The sequence below is a fragment of the Mesoplodon bidens genome (genome assembly GCF_964165515.1).
Source record: "Mesoplodon bidens genome assembly, chromosome: 10".
Lineage (NCBI taxonomy): Eukaryota > Metazoa > Chordata > Mammalia > Artiodactyla > Ziphiidae > Mesoplodon > Mesoplodon bidens.
In genome coordinates this window covers 83,120,356-83,136,241 of record NC_138172.1, presented here as the reverse complement: position 1 = coordinate 83,136,241, position 15,886 = coordinate 83,120,356, and the positions used below count along the sequence as shown (strand labels likewise).

At 56.4% G+C, this 15,886-nt stretch overlaps 2 protein-coding genes across 5 annotated transcripts; both read right to left on the bottom strand.

Annotated features, from left to right (window-relative positions):
• Positions 1 to 2,045: 2,045 nt before the first annotated feature.
• Positions 2,046 to 11,004, bottom strand: PPP1R18 (protein phosphatase 1 regulatory subunit 18). 3 transcript variants are annotated; one of them, XM_081245908.1, is made up of 3 exons: positions 7,926 to 10,602; positions 3,612 to 3,822; positions 2,046 to 2,943 (listed from the first exon to the last, which is right to left on the bottom strand). In XM_081245908.1, the coding sequence occupies exons 1-3, from the start codon at positions 9,537 to 9,539 to the stop codon at positions 2,924 to 2,926; spliced, it is 1,845 nt and encodes a 614-aa protein (XP_081102034.1). In that variant the 5' UTR covers positions 9,540 to 10,602; the 3' UTR covers positions 2,046 to 2,923. The 3 variants fall into 3 exon arrangements, with proteins under 3 accessions (XP_081102034.1, XP_081102033.1, XP_081102035.1); XM_081245907.1 differs by lacking the exon at positions 2,046 to 2,943 and adding an exon at positions 10,620 to 11,004 and having other exon boundaries at positions 3,460 to 3,822; positions 7,926 to 9,565; XM_081245909.1 differs by lacking the exon at positions 2,046 to 2,943 and having other exon boundaries at positions 3,460 to 3,822; positions 7,926 to 9,565; positions 10,423 to 10,598.
• A 532-nt stretch (positions 11,005 to 11,536) lies between these two features.
• Positions 11,537 to 14,537, bottom strand: NRM (nurim). Of its 2 annotated transcripts, XM_081245964.1 has the most exons (4): positions 14,351 to 14,536; positions 13,596 to 13,792; positions 12,793 to 12,969; positions 11,537 to 12,437 (listed from the first exon to the last, which is right to left on the bottom strand). In XM_081245964.1, exons 1-4 carry the CDS (start codon positions 14,481 to 14,483, stop codon positions 12,156 to 12,158), a joined length of 789 nt encoding a protein of 262 aa, XP_081102090.1. In that variant the 5' UTR covers positions 14,484 to 14,536; the 3' UTR covers positions 11,537 to 12,155. The 2 variants fall into 2 exon arrangements, with proteins under 2 accessions (XP_081102090.1, XP_081102091.1); XM_081245965.1 differs by lacking the exon at positions 12,793 to 12,969 and having other exon boundaries at positions 14,351 to 14,537.
• Positions 14,538 to 15,886: the final 1,349 nt, after the last annotated feature.

Genomic DNA, 15,886 nt, shown 5'->3' with positions numbered 1-15,886 from the left:
CGGAAACAAATCCCTCACAGAATTTACAGTGGCTTGAGGGGGGCGGAGACAAGATACATAAAAAATAAAACATGTGGGCTTCCCTGGTGGCGCAGTGGTTGAGAGTCCGCCTGCCGATGCAGGGGACACGGGTTCGTGCCCGGTCCGGGAGGATCCCACATGCCGCGGAGCGGCTGGGCCCGTGGGCCATGGCGGCTGAGCCTGCGCGTCCGGAGCCTGTGCTCCGCAACGGGAGAAGCCACAACAGTGAGAGGCCCGCGTACCGCAAAAATAAATAAACAAACGAATGAATGAATGAATAAATAAATAAATAAATAATAAAACATGTAAGTTCTACGGAGCCAAAAATAATGCAAGGTGTATGTGTGTGCGCGCGCGCGCGCGGCTGGTGGGGCAGTCTTTCAAATTAGAGGACCAGGTCCATGCTTATTACAGATTAGGCCGTGCTGATTAGAAGTGATCTTTGCTAGGACTGGTACTTTATGTTTATTTTTGGCTGCGTTGGGTCTTCGTTGCTGCGCGCGGGCTTACTGTGGTTGCGGCGAGCGGCGGCGCGGGCTTGTCATTGCAGTGGCTTCTCTTATTGCGGAGCACCGGCTCTAGGCACGTGGGCTCTAGACCGCAGGCTCAGTAGTGTGGTTCATGCCCTTAGTTGCTCGACAGCATGTGGGATCTTCCTGGGCCAGGCCTCGAACCCGTGTCCCGTGCATTGGCAGGCGAATTCTTAACCACTGCACCACCAGGGAAGCCTTCACTGACTTCCTGAATGCACTGTTTTCTATTTCTGAAATGGACTGTGGACACCCCTGGCACCTCACAGCCTCTTGCTTCTGCTTTCCTGGGTCACAACTGATCAGCATCTTTACCTAATTAGCTACTAATGTAAGTATCCTGCTTCCCTCCTACCCACATCCTCTCTGAAGTGGCTCATTCTTTTGACACCTTGCTTGTTCCCTTGCTGGTAAATTAAAGACCTTCGGCGTACGTTTAAGATCAATTTGTCTAATACACTTTGTTTTTAATAGAGGAGGAATCTCCTCTGACTAGTCTGAGAGGAGCATCCTCTAGTGATAGAAGGACTACAACTACTTAACCATGTCTTTATTAGCCTGGAGAACTTAAAAAAAAAAAAAGACTGATAAGTAAAATGCAGATATTCTACATTTGTAGAAAATAAAAATTCATTGAAATGGGGAAACCTCCCAATACCAACTACACTTGGGCCACAAAGCCATGAATTATCCCATTGTCTGTAAGAGGAAACCCTTTTGAGGAATCTGCACTTCTGTACATACACTATACTTGCAGCAATTTCAGGAGACATTATTTATGGTCCTGAGTCTTGGAGGAAAATCCCCTGGATTAGCCACTACTAATCACGTACTATCTGGCTGCTTGCATTGCACTAGGCTTCTGAATACCAGAATCCTTCAATTCAGAGTGTCCTTTGCTTCCAAGTTTTTAGCTCTTTTCATCTTTTCATTCATTTGTTCAGTCATTCATTTTAAAAATAAATTTTTGTGTCTACGAGGTGCCAGGCGTGGGGATGCTGCAGTAAACCCAACCAACACAGTTTGTCCTCATGGTACTTCCAGTCTAGTGGATGCTTCAACTGCCTTTTCTCAAACCAGCCCTAGACTAACAAAAAAAGAGAATTAAAAAAAACCAGGGAGTTCCCTGGTGGTCTAGTGGTTTGGATTTGGCGATTTCACCGCGGAGGCCCAGGTTCAATCCCTGGTTGAGGAACTGAGATGCTGCAAACGGTGAGGCGCAGCCAAAAACAAACAAACAAACAACAACAACAACAAAAATCCAGTCCTTCACCTGCTAGTCCTTTGAGAAACCAGTGCCAGGCCCTCCCAGAGCCCTTTCTACAAGTCATTGCTGAGTTCCTGGTTCACCTTCGTCATTTTCCCCTCCCAGAGCCGTGGCTGCTTCCTCTTCACGGCTAAGAAGAAGATGGGAGGGAGAGGCCTGGAATGAGGAGCCCAGAGCCCACCCCACCCCCAACGTGCACTTTTTCTAAAGAAGCAGCAGCAGGAGAGTCGGAGAGAGCTCCACTTTATTATGGAAAGTTAAAAAAAGACAAACAAAACCAAAAAACCAGGCAATTGAGAAGGAAGGAGAATTGGGGGAAGAAAGTTGAGGTGCCTCATTACTCACCCCACACCCTCGCAATTCAGTTCAATTGTGAACCACTAGGAGGAACAGAATTAAATAACTAGAGGGGGATACAGAGTTAAGGTTCCCAGCCTTCCCTCTTGGGGAAAACTGAGACAGTAATACTGAGCAAAGGTGGAGGAAGCCATACCCCCAGGTCACCCCAATGAGGTGACTTCAGGGGACAGGGGAGAGGATTCTATGTGGACACACAAGTAAACGTGGCTTGTCAACCCGGGACTTTGGCAGGTGGGGCTGGGAACTGGGGGGTTTTGTAAACCAGGCTGTGGTCAAGAGAGGAGGCAGGCGCTGTAAACAAAGGGGCAGTGACCTAAGGAACAGGAGGGAGAGGTGCCTGTAAATGCAGTGGGGGCCAGGTCTCCCAGGGACATGGGTACTTAAATCCCGAGAGCCCCAGGGGGTGGTGGGGAGTCAAGGAAGGCTGTGGGGAGAGTTACCCTGCCCATGGAGATGGAGAGGGTGCTCCATCCGTACCCCCGCACCGCACCCCGCGAGCTCTGTGCTCCTCCCCAGGACTTGACGGGGATCCTGGATCACCTGGGATGCACCAGCATGTCTGCTGAGGGTGGAAACTGTGCAGTTGCCTCCGCCCCCAGAAACAGGATGAGGAAAGCAAGTTGGAAGATATTGGTTGCCCTTCCCTGCCAGGCTCATGTTCAGGGTCTGTCTGCTCTGAACCTTCTGGGCTCCAGGATCTTCAGTTCTGGGAAGGAGGGAGGTACATCCCAGTGTTGGAAGAGGGTCACCTCCGGCAAGACTCATCTGTGGGAGAGGAGGCATTAAGGATAGAGAATGAGTGAGGGTCTCTGCTTCCCGCCTTCCCTACCCACTGCCCACACTGAAGGCCAGTTGGCAGGTAGGAAATCTTATAATATCTTCCACATCCTGAGTGCCTGTTACTACTAGTAACAGCAGCCATCACTCATTTAGCCTGGATTCTGTGCCAGCCATTCTCATAACTCGTTTAATCTCACAATAACCCCAGGAGAGGTTAAGTAATTTGATGTCCAGCCATAGTTCCTAGGTGTTCTACAAAAATTACTTAACCCTCCCAACAATTCCAAGAGGTAGTTATTATTAACCCCATGTCACAATAGTAAACTGAGGCCAGAGGTCAGGTGATTTCCCTGAGGTCACACCACAATTAAGAGACAAGATGGAATTCAAACTCAGGCCTGTCTGATCCAAACGCTGTGTTTTTAACCACACTAGAGCGCTCAGAAAGAGGCCTGGTTTTGAAATATGGAGACCTCACGTGCACTTCGCTTCCCAGGACCTCCGTTTTCCCATCTGTTAAAGGAGCAGTTGGGCTAGAGGCCCTGCCAAGACCCTTGCAAGCGCCAACATTAAATCCTCCCCCTCCCTCCTGGACCGCAGTGCCCACTCCGAACACCAGGCGGCGCCGTCGGGCCGGCGGAGCCCGCGCTCACCCACTATCAGGGCTTTGGTGCGCAGCCCGCCCTGGAGCTCCGGCTGCAGCAGTAGCAGTTCCTCCTCATCCTCTTCGTCGTCGGGTTGGGCCACTGGGGGACTGGAGGCACTGGGGGCCTCAGGCTCCGGGCCCAGCTCCTCCAGCACCGAACTCTCGGAGGGGTATTGGTACGTGGTCTCCAGGGCTGTCTCGCTGAAGGAGATCTTGAGCTGAGGGTGGGAGAGAAAGGGGGAGGAGGCGAGGTCAGCAGGGGGAAGACCACAGGGTAACAGGTGCACGATGGAGAGTGGGGACTGGATTTGGGCACTCGCTGACTTTGTCCTCCCCAGCCACTCTGGAAGCCAGTTTTCCTTTCAGTACTCTCTCTCCAGTCCCAGATTTTCCCTCTTCAATCATATCATTCCAAAAACATTGACTTTGACCTGAGCTTTGGCGGGGGGCCCAGGTGGCAGAAGTGAGTAACACAGAACCAAGGTTCTGCTTTTAGAGTGTGGGAGGCAGAAGGGTAAAAACAAATTAAAAACATAGAGATAAGTCCTGTGATCAGAACTGAGTCTTTGGGCACCCTGGGAGCAATCAGGACGGCTACCCAGAGGAGGTGAGATTTGAAAAGAGCTGGAAAGAGCTGGCTGGGAGGGATCCCCGCCAAAAGCAAAGACAGGCACAATGGTTTCCATAGCCTCGGCCCCTTGCTGTTCAGGGGAAACCCAGGACCCTGGTCACCAGCCCCTCTCACCCCCCTCACTCCCCTCCTCCAGCTGGAGTGGACCCACAGGAAAGGGTCTTGGGTCTGAGAGGGTAGCGGAGACCAACAGAAAAGTCCAGAGGAAATGAGACTCTCCCCAAAACACAGGGAGAAGATGAGCCTGAGTGCCTGAAAGGTGCAGCTGGGGGAGGTGACAGGGGCAGAGAGGAAAGTCTGGGCAAACATGGGATGGGGGTGGCGAGTGCACCGGAAGGGACGTGCAGAGACAGAGGCAAATGACCAGAAGGGATCTGGACGGGGCAGAAAATCCTTCCTAAACATACTGTCTCAAGAGCAGGTGAGCCCCAGCTGCTCTCACTACCTTTTTACCCTTCCCCTTTGCCCTCCTAAGAAGCTCAGGGGGAAAGGGCAGGGTGGGATTAACTCGGGGAGCCAAAGCGATTAAGGAGACAAACAGGAGGATTCCATGTGAACTGCTCAGAAAGGTCCAGATGATCTCCCCAGGCCTCCTCTGGCATCTGTTTGGGAAACTCGGGGCTGGAGCCCTGCACCCCTGAGTCTCTGCAGGGACTGGGGTATGAGGAGAGAAACCAGGACAGTGTCTGGACAGGTGGTTGCTAACACCTGGGTCCCTGGGGGAAGCTAGAACTCAGAGACTGTGTGTGTCACTCCCTGGGTCCAAACCTGGCATTGGCCCCCACCTCACTGGGAGCAAAAGCCAGAGACTGGCCAAGGCCTACAGGGGCCTCCCAGTGTGCCTCTCCCCACTCCTCTCCAGCATCCTCCTCCACTCCAGCCACATTGGCTGTGATTTCCTCCAGCCCCACCAGGGGCACTCTTACCTCAGGGCCTTTGCACTAGCTGTTCCCTCCGCCTGGAACACTCTTCCCCCAAATATCGCCATGGCGCCCTCTCTCTGCATCATGCTATTATAAAGTTGTCATATTTGCTCCTCCTACCTCCTGGCCCTCTAGGTTCCACTTGTCCCTGTTCTAATGTTTTCCCATAATCACTTACCACCTTCTAACCTAACCTACCAGAGAATTTACTTATTTGTTTACTTATTTGTGTCTGCTGTCAATAGAAACGTGGAAGTTGCCACAGTGGGTAAGGAAGGCTTCATCCAGACCTCAGATGTGGTCCCAACAGAGGACCAACACTGGGGGAATACTGGGGGCGGGGGCAGTCCAGTCTGTACACAGTCAACCCCCAGTCTGTGTCTGTTGAACAGCTGGCTGGTAGAATCAAGTGACAGGAACCAGACCCCTTATATCCCAGTTTCTCAAAAGGAACTACTTCTATTGCTGACAGATTTACCCAAACTTCTGGGAACCCATTTCAGTTTTCTTTTCATATCACCTTTTGAGATAACAAGCTGCGTAGTTTATTATCTGCTCTGGAAAAGGATCCATTTTATTTGCTCTCCCTCCACGTTTGTCTCTCTCCCCCCACCCTGCTTCCCTCCTCACCACCCGCCCCAGCTTCTGACTGGGCTTCTCAGGAATGCACAGCCTGCATGGGGTGTGTGGGGTGGGGGGTACGGAGGGGGTGACTCACTTCTCTCATCAGCTATATAAGGTCACAAGGGGGCTGGAGAGGGGAGGGGCTGGTCTCCCTGCCAGAGGGGCCTCTGGGGAAGGGCACCAGCCACAGCCCAACCCCTGGGCCCCAGTGGCAGGGCTGGGATTTCTCTCCCAGTGGCAGGGATACATTTGATGGAATTAGCCTGCAAAACAGGAGTTATTTAGGGAAGCGGGGGGGAGTGTTGGGTGGCAGGGTCCTCATATTCCTGATCTGGCAGCTGGGGACAGGACATGCCTGTCCCTGATGAGCAGGGTGCTGGGCGAGTGGAGAAGGCCTGAGGGAGGGCCGAGGGGAAGGTGTCTGGGCCTAGAGAACTCTGTGCTGCTTCTTCCCCACCCCCACCCCGAGCGGCTGCTTCCTTATTCTCTCACCACATCCTGAGCACAGTTCTGGCAGGCCCATGGCCCTGCATTTGCCACTCAGCCCCACCAGCCTTCCGCCCCCCCCACCCAGGCTTCCTGTTTGGGCGATCTGCTTCCGGATCCCCTGCTCCCTGACCTAGGAGGTATGGTCACCCTCACAGGTCCTGCCCCGCGCTCAGACAGTCCCTGGGCTTTGGGCCCCCAAGTTCATGCCTTCTCCTCTTTGTTCCTCCCCAGAGGCACAAGCCACCCTCTACAGTAGGAAGTGACTTCTCTGGACACCTCGCCCTGGTCGTTCCTCACCGACTTCCTTGCATCTGCCCAGCCTGAAGGGGAAGGGGCTGGTAGTAGTCAGAGAGCCCAGGACAGACTCAGGGACCATGGCTCAGGGATGGGAGCTTAAGGTTCATGTGAAGAGGAACTGGGGTCTCAAGTGACCCTAAGCTTTGGTCCCTGTGCTTTCCCACCGATCCTGAGGACACAAAAAACAAGTCTGAGGATGTCACACATGAGATGAGGACTGGAGACTAGGAAGGTCTTCCCAGTCTCTGGAGAGATGTGTTAGATGCAGAGACCTCTCTTTCCTAGAGTTTTTCAAGCTGGAAACTGGTGTATGGGGAAGGACTTGGGCCAGGGCCAGGGCCAGGGGAAGAAGTCAGCTTGGCTGTTCCCAACTTCCCTGCGCTGCCGCCTTCTGCTGGCCTCGGCCCCCACCCTGCCCCCACCCCACCCCGTCCTTAACTCCCATTGTACTCCCTGCTCTCAGCACAGTGCCTCCGAATTCACTTCTCTTTCTTTCTACCCCAAGAGGAGGGAGAGGCCGGGATGGCAGGAAGAGAGGGGAAAACCAACTGCTGAGCCAGTTCTGGGGAGGGAGGGGAAGCCCAGGGAGGAAGGACAGGGAGGGAGTGGTGAGGGGGTATTTTGGAAGAGGAGAAGGCTTTTCTTGTCCCAAGAGAGAAGGGAGTACTGTCTGAAGCAGCGGCCCAGCTGGGGGTGTGCAACCTCGAGGTCACCCACTTCAAATGGCCTCTGTGTGCGTCTCTGCCATGGGGCAGACTCGGGGTTCGAAAGCCTTCTCTGCTCCTCGGCCAGCCCTGTTCCACTCCCCTCCCCCTGCTGTCCTGCGGTGTCCCTCCTCCGCACCCGAGTCTGTGAGACCCTCCTCCGCTCACTTCTCCCTACAAGCCCAAAGCCACCCCTCCACCTCCCCAGGCTTCCCGCCCCGACATCCTCCCCCTCTGGAAGGCTGGAAGTGCTTTTGCCCTGCGGACCCTGCCCTCACAGGCTCCAGGCTGTGGCCTCAGCTCAGGTCTCCCACCAGACGGCCTGGGTTGGGTCACAGACTCAGCAGTGGAAAGAACTGGGGGGCTGGGGGCTCAGAGCCTGAGGGAAAGGAGGGTGAGCAGCCTGGGCACACCCTGAGAGCGACACACCCAGGACAGCGCTTGCTTGCGGGGCAGCCTCCTTGGGCTGGGAAGTGAATGGAAAAGAAGGCCTACGAGAAGGAAGGGTGTGTGCGCAGGGGAGGACGAGCGGCGGCAGGAATCAACAGGAACGCATAGACCAAGACAAGAATACAGGCGTATGAGACAGAGACAGGAGCCCACAGAGAGCTGACAAGTGGGCTTCTAAGGAGTCTGACTTGGCTGCTCCCTACCTGTTTGTGGTGCCTTTCAGGGGACCCCTTGACAAGGCAGCTGCGGCCGAGGCGGAGGTAGCCCCCCAGAACCAAGATCTCCTCGGCAGTTGGGTACCGCTTCTTCCCAGCCCCAGCGACTGCAGCGTCAGCTGTGGCTGGGCTGGCCGGAGTGGCAGGGGCTGCAGGGGGCACGGACCGCCGGGGGTTGACTGTGAAGGTGTGTCCGCTGCGGCGGGGGGCCCCCACCCCTGGCCCTGCCTTCACCCCATAGAACAGCCGGCTCATGAGGGGATCCCCAGGGGACTGGGGGGCAGGTGGGGCTGGGGGTGGGGGAGACAGAGGGGCTGCTGGTGGGGGCCGGAGTTCCCCTGCTTCCTCTTCCTGCTGTCTAGAGCCTCCAGTCCCAGCGTCCTCTGGTGGGAGGGGGGAGGGCACAGAGCAGCGGTTCTGCAGGGCGCTCAGAGGCCTGCCCTGAGCCCCTGCCTCCTCCTTCTCAGCTTCCCCTTCTCCAGCCTCTGCAGCGAGAGGACTCAGGTGCTTCTCGGCCGACTCTGGAGGGTCTGGTTTCTGAGTTTGAGTCTCTGTGTCCCTGGGTGTCCAGTCTCGAACCTTCCCAGAGTTCAGCGTCCATTTCCACCCTTCTGTCAGCCTCAAGCCCCTCTCGCCATCCTCCGCAGGGGTGGGCCTCTGTTCTGCTGCCCCCACTCCTCCAGAACCGCTCTCTGGAGCCTCCCTTGGCAGGGTCTCTGAGGACGCTGTAATCTCTTTTGGGACCATCCTTGGACTTGGCCTGTCTTCTTGTCTCCCACATTCCTCTGAGCAGTCTTTTCTTTCTTCTCCTGAGCTCAGCCTCCACTCTGATGCCTCCGGTTGTACCCAACTCTGCTGCTGAGACTCTCTGGAGTCAGGCCTCCATTTATGGGCCTCTGTCAGGCCCAACTTCTGGTTGTCTGACTCCACTGGGCTCAGTCTATCTTCCACCACCTCTTTTCTCCTGGGGCTTTGTTCTTGAGGCTCTGCCAGTCTCAGACTCCGCTCTGGAGTTTCTCCAGGGCTCAGCCTCCATTTCCTCACCTCTGACAGTCTGGAGCTCCTGTCTCCAGCCTCTCCTGGGCTCTGCCTCCAGTCTCGAGCCTCCAAAGGCCTGGGGCTCGACTCTCGAGCTCCCCCTATCCCCAGCCTCCTCTCTCTGGCTTCCCTGGGACTGAGCCGCTCTTCTCTTGACTCTCTTCCCTTGGGGCTCTGATCCCGCATCTCCCCAGGGCTGGGTCTCCGCTCCCAGGCCTCTAAAGACCCAGGCCGTCTCTCTGCAAGTAGCTCTTCACTCCGCTGCTGTTGCTGCTGCTGGCGCTCTTGCCGAATAAATCGGTTCTGGTGCACTGGCCCAATGGCCTCCAGGAGGACAGCAGACTCGTCTGGGTCTGGAGGTCCAGCCTCCGTAGTCCCAGGCGCAGAGCTAGGCTCCCCGGGAGACAGACCAAGCTTGGCCCGGCGGCGCTCCAGAAGCCCCCGCTTCCAGGCTGGCATCTGGGACAGCCGCTCCTGCTCTGCTTTCTCCCGGCCACGAACGGCTGCCTCCTCCTGCCGGCGCCGGGCTAGCAGCTGTAGCTTCCAGTCCGGGATGGTGGCCATGGTCCCCTTGGGGAGGGTGGGGAACGCTGGGGGCAGAGAACAGGAAGGAGAGGCTCCAGAGAGGCCCAGGGGGTGAGAATGGGGGTGGGAGGGGAGGAAGTGGAGCAGAGAGGTGGGACACAGAGGAGAGCAGAGGAGCTGAGGGTGAGGACAGAGGGAAAGAGGGGGGAGCAGAGAAAGGGGAAAAACTGAGAAAGTGAAGGGGAAACTAAGAGTCAAGTTGATGGCGGTCGGGGGATGGGTTGAGAGGAAGAGTGGAGATTCAGGGCAAAGAGGCAGGAGTCAGATTTGTCAGTACAGGTTATTGGGTATCAGAGACAGTCCCCAGGATGTGAGAAGAGAGAAAAACGAGGGAAGTTGGCGCGAGGGCGAAGAGAGAAAGGAGAGGCTGGGCGAGAGGGGGACAGGGTCCAGGCGAGGTTGCCTCACCGCTACCCCAGGAGCGGTGAGAGTGGGAAGAGAGGTCAGGGAATCCCGCCGGAGAGGGGGCAGTGGGACCTGAGGGGGTGTCGGGGAGGTGGGAGGGCGGAGAGTGGAGAGGTCTAAGGGAGAAGGGGAAGTCAGGGGGCAGAGGGGCGACGGGGTTCCGCGGCTGCAGCCCGGCGCGTCTCAGCGTGGGCCCAGGAGGTCCGGGCTCCCCTTCCAGCTCTGCTCGGGCCACGCCTCTCCGGCCCCCCAGCCCCCACCCCTCCGCCCCGCACTCCGCCCCGAGGCGTGTCAGGGGAAATACCCTCCCCCGGGGACCTTCGGAACCCGGGTGTCGGACCTGCCAGCACGTTCCCAGAACCCTGGCGTCCACCCCCACCCTAACGCGGTCCCGGCACCACCGCCTGCCTCCCCCACCGTCGGTGCCCCGGGACCCAGGCGTGCGGAGCACCGGCACCTCTTTTTTCCGGAGCCTGCCAGTCCCGTGCCCGGGTCTGGGCTCTCACGGAACCCCGACATAGCCGGCCATCCCCACCCGGCTCTGACCGCACAGACAGGCAATCTCGGCACAAAGAACAGACAGCCCAAGGTCCGGGCCGGGGCCGGGAGAGGAGACACCCCCTCCCCAAGGCTGAAGCCCCTCAGTCAACTCACACGCCGCGGGGCTCCCAGGGGAGGGGGAGCGAAGGAGCCTGACGTCCGGAGAGCGGAGGAGAGAGGAAGAGGAGGAGAGAGGGATCGAGGGAGATCCGGAGACAGGAGGGAGGGGAGGAGGGAGGGAGAGGAGGACGCAAAGAGGGAGCCAAGGAGGAGGGACGGAGACAGAGACCAGGGGGCCGGGCGGGGGGAGACGGCCGCTTTGTCTGAGGACAATGGGGAGAGGGAAGGGGGCGCGGGGCGGAGCCGGGCGAGGGGGCGGAGCCTCGCTCCCTCCGACCCCGCGTGGGACTCGGCTCCGGGTCTCCTCTCTTCCCGCCGCCAGCCCTGGCCCTCTGCCGTCTGTCCCCAGGGCCTCTCACCCGGCTCCCGGATAACCCAGGTGTCCAGACCTCCGCCCCCAGCTCGCCAACCCAGGGCGGCGGCCCGTGACTCAGGCCCCTCGAGGGACTTGGGGAGGAAGCGGCAGCTGCTCCGAGCCGGGCCCGCCCTTCCCATCTCCTGCCGCTCCTCCCCACGCGTTTGCCTTCCCGGGCCAGCCTTTGTTACCGTGGGGGCCGGGGCGGCCGCCGGGCTGCGGGGGACCCGTAGGGAGGGGGCGGCAGCAGGAGCGGCGCTCGGAAGCCAACGGATTTGGAAGCTAGCTCCCTTACCCGAGCCGCTGCCCCACTCTTCCGCTTCAACCTGTCTGCCGAGGGTCCCCAGGTCTGCAGCGAGGAAATTGGGGGATTTTGAGGAAGGGAGACCGGGTGCTCCGGGAAGGTGCGGGGCGGGGGGGGGGGTCCGCGGGGAGTGGCCGCCACCCAGCGGTCATCAGAGGGCGCGGCCGATGCCCAGACTCGAGTCTGGCTCGCCTGTCCTTCCCAGAGTCAGCCCTGCAGCTTGAGAGACACTGACAGACTGCATGCCACACGTAGAAAAACCAGGCTGAATTTTATTTTCCTGTAGCGCGAGTTACTCGGGAGAGCAGGGAGCCCTTAGTCACCCGAATTAAGAGCAGGAGAATCCGCTCAACTAGGTTCATGAGTCTGGAGCCCAGGGGCAGGGCCTAGGGAGCTGGAAAGGCCAGACAGTGGGGCTGGGCTGCAGCTGCAAGGTGTGGAGCCTGATGGGGCAGCCACTATCGTCAAACTTGCAGACCTTGGTCCAGCTCCTAGGAGGGGAGCTAGACATGGAGAAGAGGATCCTTGAGGCGCAGAGGCCAGAAATAGGACCAGGGGAGTGGTCAGGCCAGACCCTTCTTGTGAGGAGGTTGTTAATGGAGGGTCAAGCCCTAAACTCTGAGGAGACCGATAAGTTCCCCACTCCCTCTTCCTGGCTGGTGAGAAGCAGCCCTTGGAGTCCAATGGCTGAAACTCAGAATTTAAGATATGGAGCTGGACCCAAGGAGTGGAGGCTCAAGCAAGGGAAGGGACAGCTCCTTCAGTCCATGGATTTGGGCCTCTGGTCTGAAGCAGCCAAGGCCTGGATGTTAAGGGGATTTGGAATTGGAGGGGGAAAGGAAGTACAGGGCTTGGAACCAGGGTTAGCCCCTCACTCGGCCTCCCCGTCCTGGGGCCGGGAGAGCAGGTGGAGTTTTCTTTGCAGCTGGGCCCGGAGGTAGCGGAGATCTTGCTGGTCAAGTCCGTGAGCCAGGCCCAGGTAGAGGGTAAGGAGGAGAGCAAAGAGGAGGCGGTCAGTGCCCAGGGTGGGCACCACCCATAGCACAGTCAGCAGCTCCACACACACTGGGTGGCGCAGGTGGGAGAAGAGTCTCAGAGCCCGGGGAGACTTCAGGGCCAGAGGCTCACCCAGCCCCAGCACATGGTAGTACACCTAAGAGAGGGAGAATGGCTTAGAAATGGAGTCAAGCCCTTGTCGCAACTTAGCTGCCTCTTTCCTCCCCTTCCAGGCACGCTCCTTCTATAACGCAGGCCCAGGAACCACCCTTCTGAGACGGGGGTCCCTGACCCTCATCTCTGGTCCATGAAACTTCCCCAGGCCCAGGAAGCCCATGGTTTCCAGCCTTTGAGGGAGGACTGAGGGGAGACTATCTTACAAGAAAGGGAGGTGAGGGAGTCAAAAGCAAGAGGCAGGTGGAAGAGTAGGGGAGGAGGAGGGACATCCTTGGAGGGGAAAGAGGTATTCTAGAAAGGATCAGAGGTCTTGGGTAGGGATCTGGGAGCCTCACCTGTTTGAGGCCCATGAGCTCTGCGTAGTCAAAGACGAGAAGGATGCTGAAGATGAGGAGCCAGGAAATGACGTGGAGCACAAAGCAGAGGAGGGGCACCCAAGTGGCCCATGGCTCGGCCCGAGCCTCCCACAACACGGGGCCCCTGGGCACGGGCTCCCAGTACCGCATCACCAGCTGAAGGAGGATGAGGGACTGGGTATCCCAGCAGCCCACCCTTGAAAGACCTAGACCCAGAGGCTGCCCCCATCCCAGGCTGGCCTGCTGCTCTCCCCGCCTCTACCATGAGCATGTTCAACATATGGAGGGTGCTGGGTGGGGTCCCAAGTATGTAAGAATGACTTGTCTCTACAAGGACTTAAAGTCCTTTAAGTCTCTGAGGACTTAAAGAATGGATGAGAGTCACCAGATAGGTACACAAAGTAGCCTAGGCCAAGCACCCACTGAGAAACAGATGAGTACTGACTGGGAAGCTTTCTCTTGCGACCTAAGGAAGTGATTTGAAGAAAGGATAGGACTGAAGAGGAGTTAACAAGGGAATCTCAAGCAGGACAGCGTGAACAAAGTTGCAACGGTGAGAATGCACATATCATGCTCGGGGAATGACAAGCAGTACAGCATTCTTGAGAAGAAGTAGGATATGTACTGTGGAGGAATGGGAGCTGAGATTACGGTCCTGAACACCCTTAGTTCTCCTCCTAAACCCATGTTTTATCAGAAGCCTAAGGTCCTTGCCTCTCCAGTCGACGGAATCCTTCCCACAGACTGTTTCCCTTGAGGACTCAGCTGCCAGAGCTTCATACCTGCAAGGCCAGGGCAGTGCATGCCACGTACAGTGACCTCTGAAGGACCCCAAAGTACCGGCACATCCATGACTTCACTGTCTCAGTTGCCATGAGGCTGTGCTGCCCCACAAATAGTAGCAGGAGCCCCAGATCCCAAGCCAGGGAGACAAGAATGCTTTGGTCCTGCAGGGCAGCCAGCCATCCCTGGCGGGCATCTAGCGGGAGTTGGAGAAAGGGACAAAAGATCAAGAAGACTGTGGGAAAAACTCCCTACCCTTATCTCCTCTTGGGACCCCAGGCCATGTCCCTTAATGCTTTCAAGAGCCTTAATGCTTCCTCTCTAGGCTTTGCCCACCTCACTTTTCTATTCCCTGTTTCTTCCCTCTTCCCCAGGCCTCCTTCAGAGCTGGGGAAGAGGATTCATGCTGGTCAGTCAGGAAAGGCATGGCTGGAGTGCCCTTCTTGTTTCGGTTCTCCAAATGCTCCCTCTTTATAACACTCTCCATAGTCCTCTTTACGAAGCCTTTCCTTAGAATACTCTGCTCATCGCCCTCTCTCCCCCTCAGTCCTCACTCTCCCGCCTCTCCAAACCGCTAATCCCTGAGTTCCTAATTTAGCCCTCTGGTCTCCCCTGCAGCGTCTCGGCGGCTTTCACGGTTCTAGTTCCCTCTCCTGGACTTGCCCTGTCATTTGTCTCCAAGCCCCGCCCCCGCTCCCTCTGCTCCGCCTCCACCTCCCTACCCCAGAGTTCATCCTCGGTCCCTCCCGCTCACCCGGACCACCAGACTCCGAGATTCCTCCAAGAAGTGGCCGAAGGGAGGTAAAGCGCACGAACTCCACTCCAGTGCCAAAGGCCAGGATGAAAGAGGCGAGGGCAGCAGGGACGAGGAGCAGTGCAGGGGCCATGGCGAGAAATGGAGGGGTGGGGAAAGGGGCGGGTTTGGGATTCCCGCGGCCGCAGGCTCCGCCCCGACCCCGCCTCCCGCCTGGGACCCTGCCCAGGAGGGCAGGGCTCCCGCGCGCCGACGCCCAGGCTTCCGGCCGGCGCGCGCGGCTCTCTCACACAGGGCTTCAGGGCCGATCCCTGAGTGCCATTCCCCGGTCTGCGATCTCCGCGTCACAGAAGGGAATGTTAGAATCCCAAGTGAGAGGTGAGAAGGGCAGCGGCTGTTCAGTCAGTCACATGGTTTGAATCGCAGCTGGGCTAGTTTTCACATCTAAAATGAAGACAGTTCCTCTCTTAAAGGGTTCTTGCAGAAACGGCATTATGATTCCACTTTCCTTTGACAGCTTTGACTAGAAAACAGCCAGAGTCAGAGGTTACAAAGCCTCAGCGAACACTTTAATAATGAACGGTGAGAGGACGGAAGACTGTTGACCCAGGCTGAGAACCCAAAGCTCTGAATCACCCATTACAGCTTGTCAGATGAAAAAGAGTGACTATTTTACCACAAATTAACGCTTAGTCTGTAATTTATTATAAAGTTGAGTTGTTGCCTCTCCACTTGCTAAGGGGAGAGAACTTGTCTGTAACACTGAAAGATTTTGTTCTATTAATGCCAAAGGCTGTTACTTTGTAATCATGAGAGTAACAATATGTTAAAATATTTGTGATAGAAAACTTTATTACAGTTGTAAACTTTGTAGTATGTTAATTTTATCCAAGCCTGTGATAAATTAACTACCTATACAACCTCATTCGTTTGCCTCCACTTACTAGTCAGAAAGCACTAAGGTCTTTTGTCCAAAATTTTCCCTACAGACCTGTTTGTAATACCTGCAGACTAACATTCACATCTAAAAATCAAAGTAAAGTAGGGTTTTTCTCCATTAGAGTTAAAGATCCTGTAGCTAAGGACCTGGTCACAGTAGCTATGACTAGAGTAAGGAACTTAGAGATCATGAAGCTAATTCCCTCAGCTAATAGATAGAAGAAACATAGGCCTAAAGAGATCAAGAAAATTTCCCAAGGTAAGAATTAAGGAGCTGCTAGTCCTGTGGGCTCAGGGACGACAAAATTGCCAAACAGCATCCCACCCGCTCTACATCCCTTCTCCCTCCCGGAGGCTCAGTATTCCCATTCTCCTCTGACTCAGTGCTGTCTTATACTGTACCAGACATCATTATGTTTTCCCCCCTGATTCACTCTCCATCCTGCTTTCTGCCTCAGGAAGTTGTCCTGAATGGACTACATCAAAGAAGATCACAGCATTGGAGGGAAGCCTTTCTATGTAACTGTTCCCTCCTCCCAACCTTTTGGGTTTACAGGTGGCCACAACAGAGCTGTGGGTACTGGCAATATTCTTTGT